General features: G+C 43.8%; 1 protein-coding gene across 1 annotated transcript in view; it reads left to right on the top strand.

Moving 5' to 3' along the window:
- adgrd2 (adhesion G protein-coupled receptor D2) overlaps nucleotides 1-18,384 on the top strand; it is a 155,407-nt gene that overhangs the window by 24,099 nt on the left and 112,924 nt on the right. The window contains exons 10-13 of the mRNA XM_087998433.1: nucleotides 3,401-3,533; nucleotides 7,763-7,876; nucleotides 10,072-10,177; nucleotides 17,064-17,119. Coding sequence (XP_087854559.1) covers nucleotides 3,401-3,533; nucleotides 7,763-7,876; nucleotides 10,072-10,177; nucleotides 17,064-17,119 — 409 coding nt within the window. The remainder of the gene's footprint in view (nucleotides 1-3,400; nucleotides 3,534-7,762; nucleotides 7,877-10,071; nucleotides 10,178-17,063; nucleotides 17,120-18,384) is intronic.

Genomic DNA, 18,384 nt, shown 5'->3' with positions numbered 1-18,384 from the left:
AGTCCCTTCGGACCCGGTCCATCTTTGAACTCCATATGAACTGGAAGATGGCCCGGGTGACTGCAGCGGCACAGGTTCTGGGAATAGGCCAGACCTGTGCCACGTATAATAGCAATGACAGTGCCTCACACCTGATGACCAGGTTTTTTCCCGCGATGGAGAGCGACCGTAGCTTCCATCTGCCCAGTTTCTGCCTCACTTTGCTGATACGCTCCTCCCAAGACTTGGCGCACGCCCCAGCCCCTCCGAACCAAATACCCAGCACCTTCAGGTGGTCGGTCCTGACGGTGAAGGGGATCGAGGATTGGTCGGCCCAGTTCCCGAAGAGCATGGCCTCGCTCTTGCCTCGGTTTACCTTGGCCCCCGAGGCCCGTTCGCACTGGTCACAAATGCACATGAGTCTGCGCACGGACAGCGGATCCGAGCAGAAAACGGCGACGTCATCCATGTACAGGGAGGCCTTAACCTGCAGGCCCCCGCTGCCAGGAATAGTCACCCCTCTCAGGCTCGCATTCTTCCTGATGGACTCGGCAAATGGCTCTATGCAGCACACAAACAAGGCAGGAGAGAGGGGGCAGCCCTGCCTGACTCCAGATCTGACTGGGAAGCTATCTGATTCCCACCCGTTGATTGAGACTGCACTGACAATGTTGGTGTAGAGCAGTCTGATCCAATTGCAGATTCCCTCCCCAAAGCCCATTTTGGAGAGAACATCTCTCATATATGTGTGTGATATCCTGTCAAAGGCTTTCTCCTGGTCCAGGCTGATCAGGCAGGTGTCCAACCCTCTGTCCTGCACGTAGGCGATTGTATCCCTGAGGAGTGCGAGACTCTCAGCGATCTTCCTGCCCGGCACAGCACAGGTTTGGTCAGGGTGAATCACCGACCCCAGAACAGACCTGACCTGGTTGGCGATTGCCTTTGACAGAATTTTGTAATCTGCATTCAACAGTGAAAGTGGTCTCCAATTTCTGAGTTCCTCCCTCTCCCCCTTCTGCTTGTAGACGAGGGTGATGATGCCTTTCCTCATGGATTCACTCATGGTACCTGCCCGAAGCATACTGACATACATCTCCAGCAGGTCCTGGCCAATCAAGTCCCACAGAGCGGAATAGAGCTCGACCGGTAAGCCGTTGCTTCCGGGAGTTTTATTCTTTTCGAAGGACTCGAGGGCCTTGGTCAGCTCGTCCAGAGATAGCGGCTGGTCCAGCCTCTCCCGTGTTCTGTCGTCTAAGACCTCCGTGATAGAGGACAGGAACGACTGGGAGGCCGCGCTGTCGGTCGGCTTCGCGTCATACAGACTGGCGTAGAAGGATTTACTGATCCTCATGACGTCAGCCTGAGATGACGTTAGCGAGCCATCTTCTTCCTTCAGGCTACTGAGCACAGAGCTCTCTTTGTGCACCTTCTGGAAGAAGGAACGTGAGCACGTCTCGTCCTGCTCCACCAAGCGGACCCTGGACCGGAAGATTATCTTGGAGGCCTCCGAAGCAAAGAGCGAGGCTTGCTGGCCCTTCACCTCCTTGAGATCCTCCGTGACATCCACCCCCATCGTCTGCAGCAGGAGCAGGTTCTGCATACTTTCCTGGAGCTGGGACAGTTTTCCCCGCTTCTCTCTAGCCTCCTGAACACCTTTGAGGATGAAGAACCTCTTGATGTTCCCTTTTACTGTTTCCCACCAGTCCGCTGGGGACTCAAAGAGGGGCTTCACGGTTCTCCAACCTGCGTAGTCCCTCTTGAGCTCCTCAATGTTTCCCAGGGTCAACAGCTTGGTGTTCAGCTTCCACGTTCCCTTACCAGCCCGCTGCTCGTCCTGTAGGTGACAGTCGGCCAGCAGGAGGCAGTGGTCGGAGAAGAACACCGGCTTGATGTCGGTGGAGCTTGGTTCGGCTGCTGCACGTCCCCGCTGTCTGCCGTCTGCTCCGCTACAGCCCGCCCTTCCTTCTGGTTGCCTCCAGACACCGTTCCCGTGCTGTTTTGTGGTACCTTGCTGGTCTTGGGTGGCCCACGGCTCGTGTTGCCACCTCCGGCCATCTGTGCGTAGGTGGCGGCCCCTCGTCTTGGGCAGGCCTTGTACATGTGGCCCGCCTCTCCGCACAGATTACAGTTCTTGGCCTCCTTACATTCCTTCATCGGGTGGCCTTTCTGCTTGCAGTTTCGGCAGACGGTCACCTTGCAATCCGCCGCCATGTGGCCTGACCTCCCGCAGGTTCGGCACACTTTTGGCTGCCCTGCGTATGTCAGGTAACCTCTGCTTCCTCCGATGGCAAAGCTGGAGGGTGGGTGGAGGATGTTCCCACTGGCATCGACCCTCAGGGTTACCCTGACCTGTCGTTTGCTGGTCCAGATCCCGAAAGGATCGACCACATCGGTACTCTCTCCCTCGACCTGGACATATCTCCTCAAGAAGGTCAGGACATCTGCTGCTGGGACGTGAGGGTTGTACATCTGGATTGTTACAACCCGACTCCTCTGCACAGGAAGCATACACAACGGGACCGCAGACAAGATGGAGAACAGAGGTTCCCCTTCCTTCTCCTTGAAGACCTTCAGGAGCTGCTCACAATTCTTCACACTCCTGAAGGTCACATCGAAATAGCCTGCCGCAGGGAAATCCTGCAGGCAGTACACATCCGCTGCTTCGAACCCACAGCACTCCAGCAAAATCTTCACAAACACTGTCCGATCGACCGGTGTGTGCTCCTCCACCTTCTTCACAGTCACCCTGACTGTGTTGCGAATGCCCTGGCCAGGGCTGCGAGCAGCTGCTGAGGCCATAGCTCAGAGGTTGGCTGGTACCTGAATTGGCATTAGGCCGAAGCCAGTATAAAAATCCACCAAGAGCAGGTCAGCACAACCAAACGATCCTCCAACGTCCAATCACAATCCAGCTATGTCTCCAGCAGCTCCGACGACTCGCAGCACGATCCCCACGGTTTCTCCCCTGCCAGCACACGTCCGCTACGTCGAACCAACAGCACTCGAGCAGAATCTCTTCCTCTGGTCCTCAGGAACTACACATATTCCGAGCCAAAAGTCAGTCTCCGAATGACTGAACACTGAGAACAAGCTCAGAAATGTAGCTTGGTCAAGTCCATGAGCTGACTGCATGTCCCTGAGCACTCAGTGTCCTTTCAGCAGCTTCACAGTGAGAGTTACTGGTGCAGCCTGAGCTGAAGCTTTCACGTGTAAAAATGTCATGTAAGTGAATTGGAAATGTGCTATAAGGGGTCCCCGTTGTCTGCAAAACATATACTCGTCTTACAACAGTCACTTTCTCAGCATGTTTGTAGTTAGTTGGGAAATGTTATGACAAAATTCAGTGTTTGGTTCAACACTTTCACAAAATGTTTTTAATTGAGCCAATTGGTTCTATTTATTGTTTCACTCTACTTTTCAGAACTTGAAATCAGGCAAAAGATACTCACCAATTTTACAAATGACATTGATGTCTATATGAGTGATATGAACAACAAGTCAACTGATCAAATAGGACTTCCTAAAGAAGCAATTGATCGACTCCAACAAAAAGGAAAGTATTGCTGATAGGTGTGCTGTCTTGTTTATATGTAAAAATGTGAATAAAATTTAATGCAAAAATGTACTGACATCAATTTTCTGACATTTTCATATGTCACTCGAGCCAGTTTGCCAGCTATCATGAAAACTTCAATACATAACGAAATCCAACAGAAAACAAATGTTTTAATGACTTTAGATTTGGAACAGAACAACTGTTTAGTTAGATGATTGTTGGATGATTAGTTTAAATTCTTGTTTGTTAAACATTTAGGCCAAATCTTGATATTGTCAGAAGTTTAAGTGAAACCCACCCAGACCCATTCCCCTACCCTATACTTACCTCTGACTGATGCGCCTAACACTATGGGCAATTTAGCATGACTAATTCACCTGAGCTGCACATCTTTGGATTGTGGGAGGAAACCCACACAGACACAGGGAGAATGTGCAAACTCCACACAGACAGTCACCCAAGGCTGAAATCGAACCCGGGTCCCTGGCGCAGTGAGCCACTGTGCTGCCCACTTGGTATTGAATTTATGGACCAGATTTTGTCATAGCGGCAAGTAATAAGACTAGGCCTTTATTTTGTAGTTGTACCTATATTTGGCCACAAAATTTCTGTGATTTTTCACTGATACTCTTCGTCCATTAAAGAAACAAAAACATGGCACTTTTGGCAGGGGCCATGGAACCTATGTAACAGGGTAATCACCAACGTGTCTCTTTATTCATCAGAGTGAAAAGTCATTTATGAATAACCGAGAATGTGAACCAGGAATTGTCCATTAGAATATTGAACACAATGTCAGGTCAAATACAGAAATGAAAAAGTAACGGATGTAATTATTAGATTAATAGAGAAAGAGAGATAAGAATCTAAAAGAAAGAAAAAAATTTTAAAAAATAAATGTAAGCTAATAAAATTAATCCTATCTGAAGGAATGGTGATCCATGTTTGTTGAAATTATTTTTTAGTGCTACAAAGGTCGGCTATATTTAAGTCTTGCCACCTAGTTAACATTTCACTTATGGTAGAATGAGCAGGCCCTAATATTTCTGGTAAGTTTTGTGACTGTGTCTGGCAGGTACAGCAACATTTCACTGCATCTTGTGTTGTAATGATGTGTCTCCCATTGTAATACCAGTGCCATACAGCCTTTGGAGACATGGAGCATCTTAAACTGAAACTTCTTGATTTCCATATTTAGCTATGCATGTGCAGACACTTGAAGTCGCCATATGATTTAAACTTTAATGAGAGTGGGCACTGTTGACTTCCTGTTGGTTGCTTGTTCTCTATGTCTCTGTTTATAAAGGGGCTATGGTAGTGTCCCTACCTCTGGATTAGGATGCCCAGATTCAAGTCTATCTGCTCCATAAATGTATCGAACATCTGTAAAAAATTGGTTAGAAAATATCTATAAAGCTCAAGGTCTTGATCATGTGGGTCTTCATTGGCTTTCTTGAGCTTCTGTGCTACCTCCAATGATTTGTGGATAATGTCTGGGAATCCTCATCTAACCATTATTACAAGTACACGAGGCTCATGACCAGCTTTGTGAAGGACAACAACCCCGCCCCGCCAGCTTTGCATCTAAATCCTTACGCGACAGATTGGATAAGTGGTTTACCATTTGTTTAAAATCCCCACAAAGGCGAACCGACCCATTGGGCTTCACAATCAGTACAACTGGTGCTGCCCATTCTGCAAACTGGACTGGTTTGATGATTCCTTCACTTCCTGATTTCTGCCTGTACTTTTGCTTGGGTGGGCATTGTAGTATTGGGCAATTGCTTCCTGGTCAACTTGGATCCTTTGATAGTCACCAGACTTTCCTGAAAAATCTCCAGGTCATTAATTAGGACTTCACTCAGGCCGCCATTTTTTAATCGAAAAATGTTGAGCCAACCTAGGTGAATTTTTCTCAACTAATTCCACCCCATCAAACTTGGGCCCGAGCCTTTTACTACAATCAGTGGGAACTGAGCCAGCTGCTTCTTGTATGATACCTGAATGGAAGTTGTACTCATAATCCGTAAAGGTTCCCTGGTATAGGTTCTCGGCCTTGCCAAGATCTTGCACAAAGGGTTGGAGTCCAGCGTGAATTTTGCGTGATCACTGAAACGACCGCACCTCTGTAAAATCCGGGTGACCATTTATCCAGACGTTTATTTTGGTTGATTCTAATTTGGATGTTGATAAGCAATTTAATTGTTTTAAACCAAATGTAGATGAACTTTCCAGGGTGTACACCATCCTGGGTACCGGCCTACGGGTTCTCTGACTCAATTTAGGTCAATTGGGATTCTTTTGCTGTCTTGAGTCCGTGTGCCAGCAACAACTACAAGTGCTTGCTGGCCCAGATCCTGAAGAAAGTTTTAACCATTTGGCTGAGGCATGGCTTTGTTTTGGGGTTTTACTGTGGGCTGACCTAGAGTCCCCTTGTTTAGGCTGTGTCCTGAGTGCGGCTATGCAATTGCCTTCACTTAAATGTTGTCCCCCAAGCTCAGTCAGACTGGCAAGACTGTCCACTTCCATCAGAATAGCCTACAACTCATACGCTCCACTTGCCACATTTTCCAATGACAAAGCCTGATTGAAGTCCAGCTGGGCTTCAGCTAGAAGGCGCTTTTGAATGGTTACATCATTAATCCCAATCGCGTCGCCACTGAAATAACTCCACAGAGGCTGTTATCCAGTCACCAAGTCCCCCTTTATTCACACATGGAGACTCCTTGATACTCATCCAACTCCCTCAGAGCGAGCTCTCAGAGTGAACAGATTGTCTGACACTCCTGTTCTGACCTGTCAGCCACGGCTCCCTGATTGGAGCTGTTAATCTGGTCCAATCAGGAAACTCATATTCTAACGTTGACCTGGTTACGAACATCACACCAACGCATTCAATTGTTAATAAGGTAAGCCCTTTATCCTTGGATTTGATCAAGTAATTTGAGCTTTTATAATATGGTTTTATAAAGGAAAAATCCAAACTCTAAAAAAAGTATTCCAGATTTAGTCTCACCAAGGCCCTGTAAAGCTGCAGTTAAATCTTTATTTTCCATTTCCTTTCTAACCCACCATTCTATCTGTCTTCTCTTTGTGGTTTCCAGTACAGGCAAATGTGTCGCATGAGAAGCCTGAACGCTAATCCTAAACTGGTTGTTAGCCTAATTCCCTATCCCTGTCAGGCACTATATTGAGTTTTACAAACACAGGCTAGTTGATTGCAGTCAGTACCTTGCTTGTTGTGAACAGGGGCGTGCTGTTTGACACAATCTGCTAGTCTTTGGGTTATGCACCTTACATCCCTGACATCACATTAACATTGAAATTCATATTCCACATTACATATTTATATAATAGGCAGAACATCTTTTATGGTTTGACGGCAAAATCCATATAGCAGTGAACATCGCTCATTGCTGTGGGATAGTGGTCATGTGAAACTAGCTAGCTTCACTTGTTGCTCAAACCTTTGCAGTGCTTTACCCTTCCAAGGTGATCTGACACTGGTGGACTGGGCGATGTTGCTAGATTGTTAACAATAGTAGGACCCTTTGACCAATTTCTCAACCAGGACATCCAGGAATTTGAGTGCAAGGTGGAGCACAATCTCTGACATCTCCAAGTGTGGGTAGATGAGTAGGGGCTGATGAGCCGAAATTGAGAAATGCTTCTGGGTTGTAGATAGTGTCTGGATGTTGAAACCGTGTAGTTCCTGATGGGTTTCAGTGCTTGCCGCTGTAAAACCTGCCCTTTAACCTGTGCGGGAATATGGAATGAACTGAGAAGAAAGCAACTGTGTGGGAAAATCTGAACTGCTTACAAGTGGAAGTGCCTGCTACATTTATACTTACCTCCACACTGCATTTCAAAAAGGAAGATTCTTCCCGGTGAGATTTTACTCAACTAAAGGATGAAGCTGCCCTCTGCCATTTGACAAGTCTCTGGCTTTTGCAAACTTTTACAAATTGTTTTACAAACAATTAGCAGGTTCCAACTCCCTATGAACAGCCATCAAACATTGACAGCACAGCAGAAAATAATATGACATAATAGTTTTAAAAAAACTTTGTAAAATATAAATGTTTCAAAAATTAGGTTCTGGGTGGGATACTCTTTGGAGGGTCGGTGTGGACTTGTTGGGCTGAAGGGCCTGTTTCCACAATGTAGGGAATCTAATCACACAAAAAAAAAGGATTTTAATTAAAACTTATTGTTCTCTCTTATAGGTTTAACAAGAGCTACGTTTGTGAACACCTGGTATGGCACCCTTCACTGTTTGCTTGGAAATGGCACGTTGGACACCAACAGTGTGATAGAAGCGGTTTCTGATGAAGGATTTAAGTGAGTGAGACTTTACTTGAAAGATCTGTGGACAGCTGGTCAATCTGATGGGAATCAGTAAGGCATAATTCGAGTTTTGGGGCAGGTGGGAGATGAAGAGTTGAGAAGTGTGGTGCTGGAAAAGCGCAGCAAGTCAGGCAGCATCCGAGGAGCTTGAGGATCGACGTTTCGGGCATTCTTCAGGAATGGTTCCTCACATTGGGAGGATGAATGGAAATGAGCTGTCGCTAAGTGTGAATTAAAAGAGGGTTTGGAGACTGTTATCGGAGGTTTCTGGGATCAGGCAAAGCCCAATGCTGAGTGTGTCTACCATAGACTCTGTTCCCAGCCATCTCTTGCCATTCTTTAGATGCAAAATGCAAGTGGAAAATGGCTGGATAAAGTCCTGGGTGGGCAGGTCAGTGTCAGTTTGATAGCTCAACGTGCAGGGTCCACATCTACCGCACATTAGGACATGGGAAGGGCATATACATGAAACAAGCATTTGTAAGCATTAATTTGCAAATGTTCCATCATCCATTTGCAATGCATAAAGTGTGAAAGTGCTTAGGGTTCAAATGCTGGTCAAAGTCAATTTATGCCATATCATTGTCACTTGCAAATTGAACACGGGCATCTTAATTATGCTGAAGTTGGCAGTAATGATGTAAAAAAGGCCAGCACTGGCCAGGTGAACCATTAATTATGCAGCTGCTAAGGATGCTGGGGGAGGCACAAACCATTGCTTATAACGGTCTGTACTGGTCAACCATATAAAAAAATAGTTCAATAAGGACAGGAAGTGATAGTTTACATTAGTCAACTAGACAAAATATGATTTTGAACTTTTGCAGAGCTTCTATTGGAGAGATTCAAACATGAAGTTATGGGCCAGGTGGACAATTTCGTCTGAATTATTTGCTGAGGTGCCACTTAACTCTCCCTGGGATCTGAGCTTTTTTGCCGTTTTCATACAATGGTAGCTCAGTGTAGTAATTTTGTTGGGATTTTATTGTAGAACTATATGTGAATATGCTAATGATAATGATGTAAGTTGTGAAGGAACCCTGACAGCAGAGTAGAGAGAGAAAAAGGTTGTAATGGAAAATTGGGAGAAATCTGTACTGGAGAGCTGTTTTCAATATATCAATATAAACAAAGGTTTTTCAGAATTATCAAGAGTGAGAGAACATTGCTCGATATTAAGAACTAGAAATGCAGTGAATTCTGCCTCACGACCCTACAACCACATGGCATCAAAATCAACTTCATCAGTTTCTAAATTACCCCTCCTCCCACCTCATCCCAGATCCACCCCTCCAACTCGGCACCACTCTCTAGATTTGTCCTACCCGTCCATCTTCCTTCCCACCTATCCACTCCACCCTCACTATTAACCTCCCACCTGCATCCATCTATCGCTTTCCCAGCTACCTTCCTTCCAGCCCTACCCCACTACCCCATTTATCACTCAGCCCCAACATTCCTGAAGAAGGGCTTATGCCCAAAGTCTGACCTGCTGTGCTTGTCCAGCACCACACTTTTTGATTCAGAATATAGTAGCCAATTAAACAGTACAGTCTCCAAGAATGCAATTCCAGGTATTCAGTGCCCTCAAAGACTCTTAAGAAAATGCATAATCTATGAAGGGGCAGCGAGCAGAAAGGAAACTGTAGGAGAAGCACAATCTTTTGCAGCCTAAGACAGGGTTACCACAGAGTTTTCTCAAAGTAGTTTGGACATCAGTCACAGTTATGCCAGGCTTGGGTAAATGAGCTGTGCCCACATGCAGAGAGAGGACATTGTGTGACAGGCAAATGGAAACCTTACTTTTGAGATTCCAACATGTTACTAGTTTTGTTAATTTAACCAGACAGTCACCATACCTCAAGCAAGGGAAAGAAGGGAAAGATTGAAAAGGCAGGACATTCATGGTACTCTCAGCTTGTGCGGGAATTAGCCAGGATGCAAATTGTTAATTAGACAGGGTGTAAAATGCATGCAAAATCTAAGACAAGTTATTTTTCTTATACCACTTCATCTATTTGCAGTTAAGTCTGCAACTGATTTATAAAATCAATTTCTGAATGCTTTTGCAGTGTATCGAGTTTTGAAAAATACGGTAAGGTTTTTGGGTGAAGATTTGAGAAACTTTAACCTTCAAAACTCGAATGCTGAGAATCAATCCATCTTTATGTTTTCCATGCTGTCGACAGAGGTGCAGGGATGCAAATTGCATCAGCAGTTATTTCATCAACTGTGTTTCAAGGGGGTCAGCCCGTCAGCATGGCTACAAAGTACAGGTTACGACACCGAATAAAGGTAGGATCTTGGGCTCTATTTCCGTCTTGAAAACAATTACTTGGATTTATATGTGTTTTTTTTATAGATATTTTTATTAGAAATTTAACATTTTTACAAGTTTACAAAAATAAACAAAACTCTCAGATATAAACATTGATATACAATTAGCTCAAATATACAATAGCCAAAATTTAACAAAAAAAACAAAAAACAAAAAAAAAAACGAAAAAGAAGAAAAAAAACAAACAAAACTCAACTATCTACTAATCTAACCTACAACTAACCAGAGTGTATATTTAAGACATACTCGGAATGTGTTAACATCAGATGTAATAAAACCCGTATTCGTGCGGGATTCCTCCCCCGAGGGGCCCCGGACCAGCCAGGTTTGTAATCTCAATTAAATAAAAGCCCTTGTTAGGATAGCCGAAATATCTGTATTTATGTAATTCAAGAAGGGCTGCCATATTTTATAAAATAATTCGGTCTTTCGGTGCACCATATTTGTATGGAAGTCAAGGGGAATACATTCCATAATTAGTCTGTGCCAATTTGAAAGTCCAGGGGGGCCCTCAGCCGCCCAGTTCACCAAAATATTTTTCCTTGCACAGAAAGAAAGAATAGAAAATAGTCTCTTCCCGTACGTGTCCAGGGAGGGAAAGTTCGAAAAGCCCAAGAGAAGAGATACAGAGTCCACTTTAGTTTCCGTTCCTAAAATTTCTGTCAGGGTACTTGCTACTTTAGTCCAATATCTACGGATCTTATGACAGGTCTATAGGCAATGTACAAGAGTGCCCACCTCTATTTTGCATTTGGGACACATTGGAGATGCTCCTGCCTTAAATTTTGCCAATCGAACCGGTGCTATATGGGCCCTATGAAGTATCTTCAGCTGGATAGCCTGGGTTCTGTTACAGATAGTAATTCTTCTAGCATTTTCCCAAATATCATTCCACGTTTCTATAGAGATTTCTAGTCCCAAATCCTGATCCCATGTTTTAAGCAGATTATCCATATCTCCCGATACTTCATCATGTAGTAAATGATAAATAGTACTGACGGAAGATACCCCCACTGGTCGTAGGACACTACATTCTCTATCTGATTTATAAAGACTATCTAATAATGTAGTCTTCTTCTGTATATAATCTCGAATTTGGAAGTATCGAAAGAGGTCTCCATTAGGTAATCCGAATTTCTGACGCAGCTGTTCAAAAGACATCAGGACCCCATCTTTAAATAGATCCCCTAAACATGAGATACCCCTGGATCTCCAGAGTTTAAAAGTGGCATCTGTTAACCCTGGTTGGAATCCCCATGCTCCCACTATCGGTGCATAGGGGGATGTTTTATGTGAATTGCCCTCATTTTGCCGCATTATATTCCAAGCCTTGATTGTATTTAGTATTATAGGGTATTTACAGTGATCTGTAATGATTTTCCTCTTGTCTGAGAATAAAAGGTTAATAAGTGGGTATTTTACTTCAGAGGCCTCGATGTCCAACCAGATTGATTGTGGATCAGACAAGACCCAATCAGCTATGTAACTTAATAGGGAACTTAACTGATATTTCCTAAAGTCTGGGAAGTCCAATCCACCCCTTGCCTGTGGAAGCTGTAGCTTCTTCAGCTTAATGAGGGGCCGCCTATGATTCCAGATAAAGGAACCCAGCCAGCCATATAATTTACATAAAGCCGTCCTTGGCAGCATCACCGGAAGCATTCTCATAGGATATAGGAGACGGGGCAGGACATTCATTTTGATTAGTGCTATTCTACCCAACCAGGAAATTGATAGGTCTCCCCATCGCTGGAGGTCCTGCCTTATCCTTTCCAGTAAATACACAAAATTAACCTTATACAACTGACCAAATACTGGAGTGATAAAAATGCCTAAATATAAGAATCCCTCCAGGGACCAACGAAAGGGAAAAAGGGATCCGTCCGCTAAGCGGGGTATCATAGCAAGACCACCCATTGGCATAACCTCCGATATTGATAAATTAATTTTATAGCCTGAGAATGCACTAAATGTATTGATAACTTGGATTAGGCAAGGTATAGACATCAGAGGATTACTGAGGAATAGAAGAACATCATCTGCATAAAGGGTAATTTTATGTTTACCTGTACCAATCCTTGGGGCCACTATATTAGGATCAGCTCGTATAGCTTCTGCTAGTGGTTCAATTATTAGCGTAAATAACAATGGCAAGAGGGGACATCCCTGACGGCAGCCCCTACCCACACTGAAGCTATCCGAACCTAATCCATTGGTAACCACAACTGCTTTGGGATCACTATACAATGTTGAGACCCATTTGGTAAACACCTGTCCAACGCCAAACCTTTCCAATGTGTAAAACAAATATGACCATTCGACCCTATCAAATGCCTTTTCCGCGTCTAATGAAACCACTACTCCTGGTATCTTACCCTGATGACAGGCTTGAATCATATTCAGAGCCCTTCTAATATTATTGGATGATCTACGGCCCTTAATAAACCCCGTCTGATCCTCCTTTATAATATGTGGCAGTATCCTTTCTAGTCTCAGTGCTAATGTTTTAGAAAGGATTTTAAAATCTACATTTAGCAAGGATATTGGTCTGTATGATGTACAATCTTCTGGGTCCTTTCCTTTTTTAAGGATAAGAGAGATATTTGCCTCTTTCAGCGAAGGCAGGAGACAGCCCTGACTATATGCATAGTATACATGTCCATAAGTGGACCAGCCAATATTTCTGTAAATTCTTTATAGAATTCAGCTTGAAAACCATCTGGGCCCGGCGCCTTACCATTCTGAAGTTGCCTAATTGCATCAAGTATTTCTTGGAGTGTAAGAGGAGCATTTAGGACCGATACTTGTTCCGGAGTTAGGCCTGGAAAAGTCAAATTTTTAAAAAATGACTGCATCCTCCTCGTCCTATCTTCACAATCCTGCGATTTATATAACTCAGAATAAAATTCTCTAAAGATCACATTAATCTTTTTATGATCATGAGTCAAAATACCCGTACTTTCCTTGATAGATGTAATAGTCTGAGGGGCCTTTTTTTTCTTTGCAAGAAATGCTAAGTATCTACCCGGTTTGTCGCCATATTCATATAACCTTTGTTTTGCAAATACTTTTTCTCTCTTAGCCGTTTGAGTAAGCGTAGTATTTAGAGTTGTTCTAAGAGCTGTAATCCTTTGCAATTTAATAATAGGTCTATCAGTGTATGCTGTTTCAGCCGCTTTTAAGCGGGCTTCAAGCAGACGCTGTTGTTCTCCCTTCAATTTCTTCTGGGTCGCTGAGTAGGAGATGATCAAACCTCGCGTGTAAGCTTTGATGGTCTCCCATATCATTGATGGGTTGCTAGCTGTACCTGAATTAATTTCTAAAAAAGTTTTAAATTCTTGAGAGAAGTACTTTACAAATTTACTATCTTTCATTAGGAAGGGGTCCATACGCCAATGCCGAGGGGATGTCCCATTGTTCCTCGCCTTAGTTTCCATATATACAGCAGCGTGGTCGGAAATTGCTATACTACCTATTTTACAGGATGATATGGAATTTTAAAAAATCGAGGGGGCAAAAAACATATCAATTCTGGTATGACATTTATGTGGATTAGAGTAGAAAGAAAAATCTCTGCCCTGTGGATGAAGACATCTCCATACATCTACTAATCCTAATTCTTTGTTCAGATCCATCAATTGTCTAGATCTGGGACATACTCCTGCAGTACTCTTGGGAATCCTATCTATTTCCGGATCCATAATACAATTAAAGTCTCCCCCTATAATTATATGACGGGCATCAAAAGCCATCAATTTTGAAAAGGCTTCCGTTATAAATTTAAAGGGGTGTGCCGGGGGGCAGTACAAATTTAAAATCCCATATTCCTCTCCATTTATGAGGGCTTTAATCAAGATATAATATCCAGATTCGTCTTTTGTCTGCTTTAGGATTTTGAAAGGGAAATTCTTCCAAACAAGAATAACAACTCCCCTGCTTTTTGAGCTAAAATAAGAAAAAAAGGCCTGATGAAATCCGCCCTGTCATAATTTCAAGTGTTCTTTATCCGACAGGTGTGTCTCCTGTAGGAGAGCTATATCAACTCTTTCCTTCTTAAGATTTGATAATATTTTCTTCCTTTTGACTGGTGAATTACTCCCCTTGACATTCCACATGCACCACTTAACCGACTGATCAACCATAATCCTCTGGGCCAATCCGAGACCCCTCGGGAGGGGGAGTCCTATCCAGAACATCCCGAGCGTAGAACATGTAAAATTTACAAAAATAAACCCTCTTTAATACACCCACAACAATACAATAAAAAACTATTTCTAAATTAAAAAAATATAAAACGTATCTAAGTGGAGATTTTCCCCCTTGTTCCCAGGGGGCGTCACTTCCTCTCCAAAAGTCCATCATATCCTCTCCCAACCAATGCCCCACCCTTGACCCAGGCACTCCTCAATAAAATGAGGAGAATTCAAATATAATACAAAGCTAGAGTTAACAGTGAGCACCCTACCCCCACCCATACCAACACCTGGATATATTTGGTAATGTTAATACCATATATAAACATATAACTATAAAATTACCACCTCAACAAATAATAATTAAATATAATAATACAAAATAACAAGGGGAAAACAACCCCGCTCCTAGAGACAGAGGTAAAATTGAATAAGGTAACCACCTCCCCCCACCAACATTAACCAAACCCCCCAACTTTTATATATATATATATATATATATATATATACACACACATACACATACATCCCTCATATATACATAAAATAATAACAGAAAACAACCCCAAGGGGGGGGGGGGGAGAAAATCACATCCCTCTCCCCACCCCCATGATAATATTAAACAATAAGGTAAGAGAAAAAAAAAGGGGGATATAAACCAAAGCGGGGGGAAAGGCAAACCAACATCCATTATGTCTTACAGTTTATCTAAGAGAGTCCAAGAATTCCTTAGCCTTTTCTGGTGATCCAAAGTTATATACGGATCCTTCATGGTTAAAGCGGAACGTCGCTGGGTAGCGTAAGGAGTACTGAATATTTAAGTCCCTTAAACGCTTCTTCGCCTCGTCGAATGCCTTCCTCTTTCGAACCAGAGCCGGGGAAAAGTCCTGAAATAGCATGATCTTGGATCCTTTATAGATCATAGCTTGGGGGTCTTTTCCGAGATTTCTCGAGGCTTCTAGGAGTATCTGCCTCTCCCTATAGCTCTGCAGCTGGAACAGGACCGGGCGTGGGCGCTGGTTCGAGCCGGGCCCGCGTATTGCGACCCGGTAGGCCCATTCCACCCTTACCTGGTCTGATCCAGCTTGCAGATTTAAAAGCTGTGGCAGCCACTTCTCGAGGAATGCTGTAAGCTGGCCTTCCTCTTCCCATTCGGGAAGGCCCAGCAAACGAATATTTTTTCGACGACCTCGATTATCGGCCGATTGAGCGGTAGTTTCGGAGGTCGCGGCCTTTAACTCCGCCCCTCTGACTCAGCGCTTGATTTCTTGGATTTCTCGGTCGTGCTTCTGCAGCGCGGCCGAGAGCGAGTCCCAACGATTTCTGGATTCTGCAATAAAGGCATCGATCTTCGAGTCCAGCTTGGAAATCATTTCTGCAAGGCTTGTCACTGTAGGTAAGTCCCCCGGGACGGCTGTGGACACCTATGCTGCAGCTGGAGAGGATGGGGGAGGGGTTCCTGCTTGCTGAGAGCTGCGGGCTCCCTTCCCTTTAGTCATTTTAATTTAGGATTAAATTGTTTAAATGTAATATTACACAACTAATTAAATTACACAACTATTATAAATGATTTAGTGAGCGTGGTAGGGGGTGGGTGACCCACTGTACCCAAGTCTTGGGAGGAGCACTATAGACTCAGTCTTGCTGGGTCGCCGCCATCTTAGATCCCCCTATATGTGTTTTTAGTTGGTAACCTGCATGTGCATTGTCAGCTTAGCTCAGTTGGCATTGCTGTTGCTTCTGACTTGGACATTTGGGATCGAAACCACAGGCTGGGTTTTAGTTCATACTCTGAGATCCTGTATGGTGTTGAGAAATTGCTGCAAGATGTTAAAAGAGGGCTTTCCCTTACCTTTTCAAATTGCCAGTTCCAACAGTTCAGGTAAATGTTTAAAACAAATACTAAGAAAATTTGATTGAGGACAGCACAGTGGCTCAGTGGTTAGTGCTGCAGCCTCACAGCACCAGGGACCCAGGTTCGAGTCCAGCCTCGGGCGACTGTCTGTGTGGAGTTTGCACCTTCTCCCCGTGTCTGCGTGGGTTTCCTCCCACAATCCAAAGATGTGCAGGTCAGGTGGATTGGTCATGATAAATTGCCCATAGTATTAGGTGCATTAGTTAGAGGGGGATGGGTCTGAGTGCGTCCCTCTTCAAAGGGTCGGTGTGGACTTGTTGGGCCATAGGGTCTGTTTCCAGCCTACTGTAGGGAATCTAATTTAAATGTGAAGAGGTAGGGCGAAGGTTCACCAGATTGGTTTCTGGGATGAGAAGGTTGGTCCTGTGATCAGAGGCAAAGTCAACTGGAGTTCAGAAACCTGAGAGGTGACCTTATTGAAACTTGAAAAGTTCTGAAAGGGTTTGTCAGGGTTGACATCATGACATTGTTTTTTAGTGAGGTTACATGGATGAACAGGAGAAGGGAGATAATGGAACATGGAGCAATGAAATGTTTAGCAGAATATTTGAGGTGCAATTATAGGTTTAGGCTGTATTTAATTACCATTGCAAATAGAGAAAACAAAATATGTACTTACAGCAAGAGTAACAATATAAAGTTGAAAGTAATTGCAAACTTACCCCCCATCAATACGTCAGAACTACAAGTGTTAACATTTCCAATATTTAATGCAGTTGCTTTTTCCTCTTCAGGCATTTTCTTCTCTTGCTGTTGATTCAGTCTGTGTCTTCTGGAATTTTAGTTTGAGGTGAGTGTTCCACAGGAAATCTCAATGTTTTAGCAACCATAATGACAATAGGATTGAAGCAGGTATACATTACAGCCATCAGTTGTTATTGCAAATTAGGCAGAAAATAGGGGTGAGAAGGACCAACATTTAAATATTATGACCACACATAATTTGAGCTCACTGCCTGGGAACCAGCATTTTGCTAACAGTGGCACTGTAGACAGTTTTGGTGTTGATCTAAAACTGGTATTAGCTGCTTAAGCCTATATACATGGGATCTAATTTTAGTTTTGAACCCCTGTAATGTTGGAGTTGAATAATTCACGCAGCTGTTTGGTTCTGCTTAAAACCTTTTATTATTACAAAGATATACTTTCATTAAAAAGTATCTTTATGTATATTGTACAAGGTACCAATATAGTTCTCTACAGTCTTTGCATATATACAAAAACAAACATTTGACATTTCCTGAAACTACAACCAAAGGCATTTCCTACTCATGCAGGACACTGTTTACATATATTTTCAGGCTATGAGGCGGGTCTCATCATGGAACTATTTCCCATTGTACTTTGGCAGAAAGACGGTGGTCTTTCCCCACTGCTCCTCAGGCAGCAGCTGCTCCGAGCTTTAGCATGTCCCTCGACATGTGGTCCTTGACCTTGGAATGTGCCAGTCTGTAGCACTTGATTGAGATTAAGTCTTTACGCTGGAAGACCAACAGGTTTTGGGGAGACCAAAGAGTGTCCTTGACCAAGTTGATGGTCCTTCAAGCACAGCTGACATTTGTCTTGGTGTGCATCCTGGGGAACATTCCTGTGTCACAGACCTGCTCAAGATGAACCTCAACAAAAACCACTGCATTTCTCTCCAGCTCTTCTTTGCAAAGGCGCATTCATTATGAAGGCGATGAGTGACAATTTCTTCACTAGCAGACCTACTTCGAGGTCAGTGTTTGGTGGCGCACAGAGACTGGGTGTGCATGAAGTATCTGAAGGGCAGTGCCTTTCTCACCACCAGCCAAGCAGTGTCTTGTTAATTGTTGGAAAGTTCTGGCGATGAGGTATTGTGCCAACTGACTTTGACAGTCTATTCAGGGGGCCACCTGACAGGATTGACCCTCTTCTTTTTCCGCTGGGTCTCAAGGATGCTATGTGCTGACCACTGCCTGATGGACTTGTAGTCAAAGGTGTTTTCCTTTATTAATTGCTCCTCTTGGAAAAATTACAAAGAACTGTCCAATTACTTGGCACATTCCACAAGATTGAAGCCAAACTGGGGAC

This window comes from Chiloscyllium plagiosum, unplaced genomic scaffold (assembly GCF_037043375.1).
Source record: "Chiloscyllium plagiosum isolate Xiang-an unplaced genomic scaffold, Cpla_swu_hap1 HiC_scaffold_21, whole genome shotgun sequence".
NCBI classification, from domain to species: Eukaryota; Metazoa; Chordata; class Chondrichthyes; order Orectolobiformes; family Hemiscylliidae; genus Chiloscyllium; species Chiloscyllium plagiosum.
The sequence above is the reverse complement of the archived record's forward strand: the minus strand, read 5'-3'. Positions and strand labels throughout refer to the sequence as shown.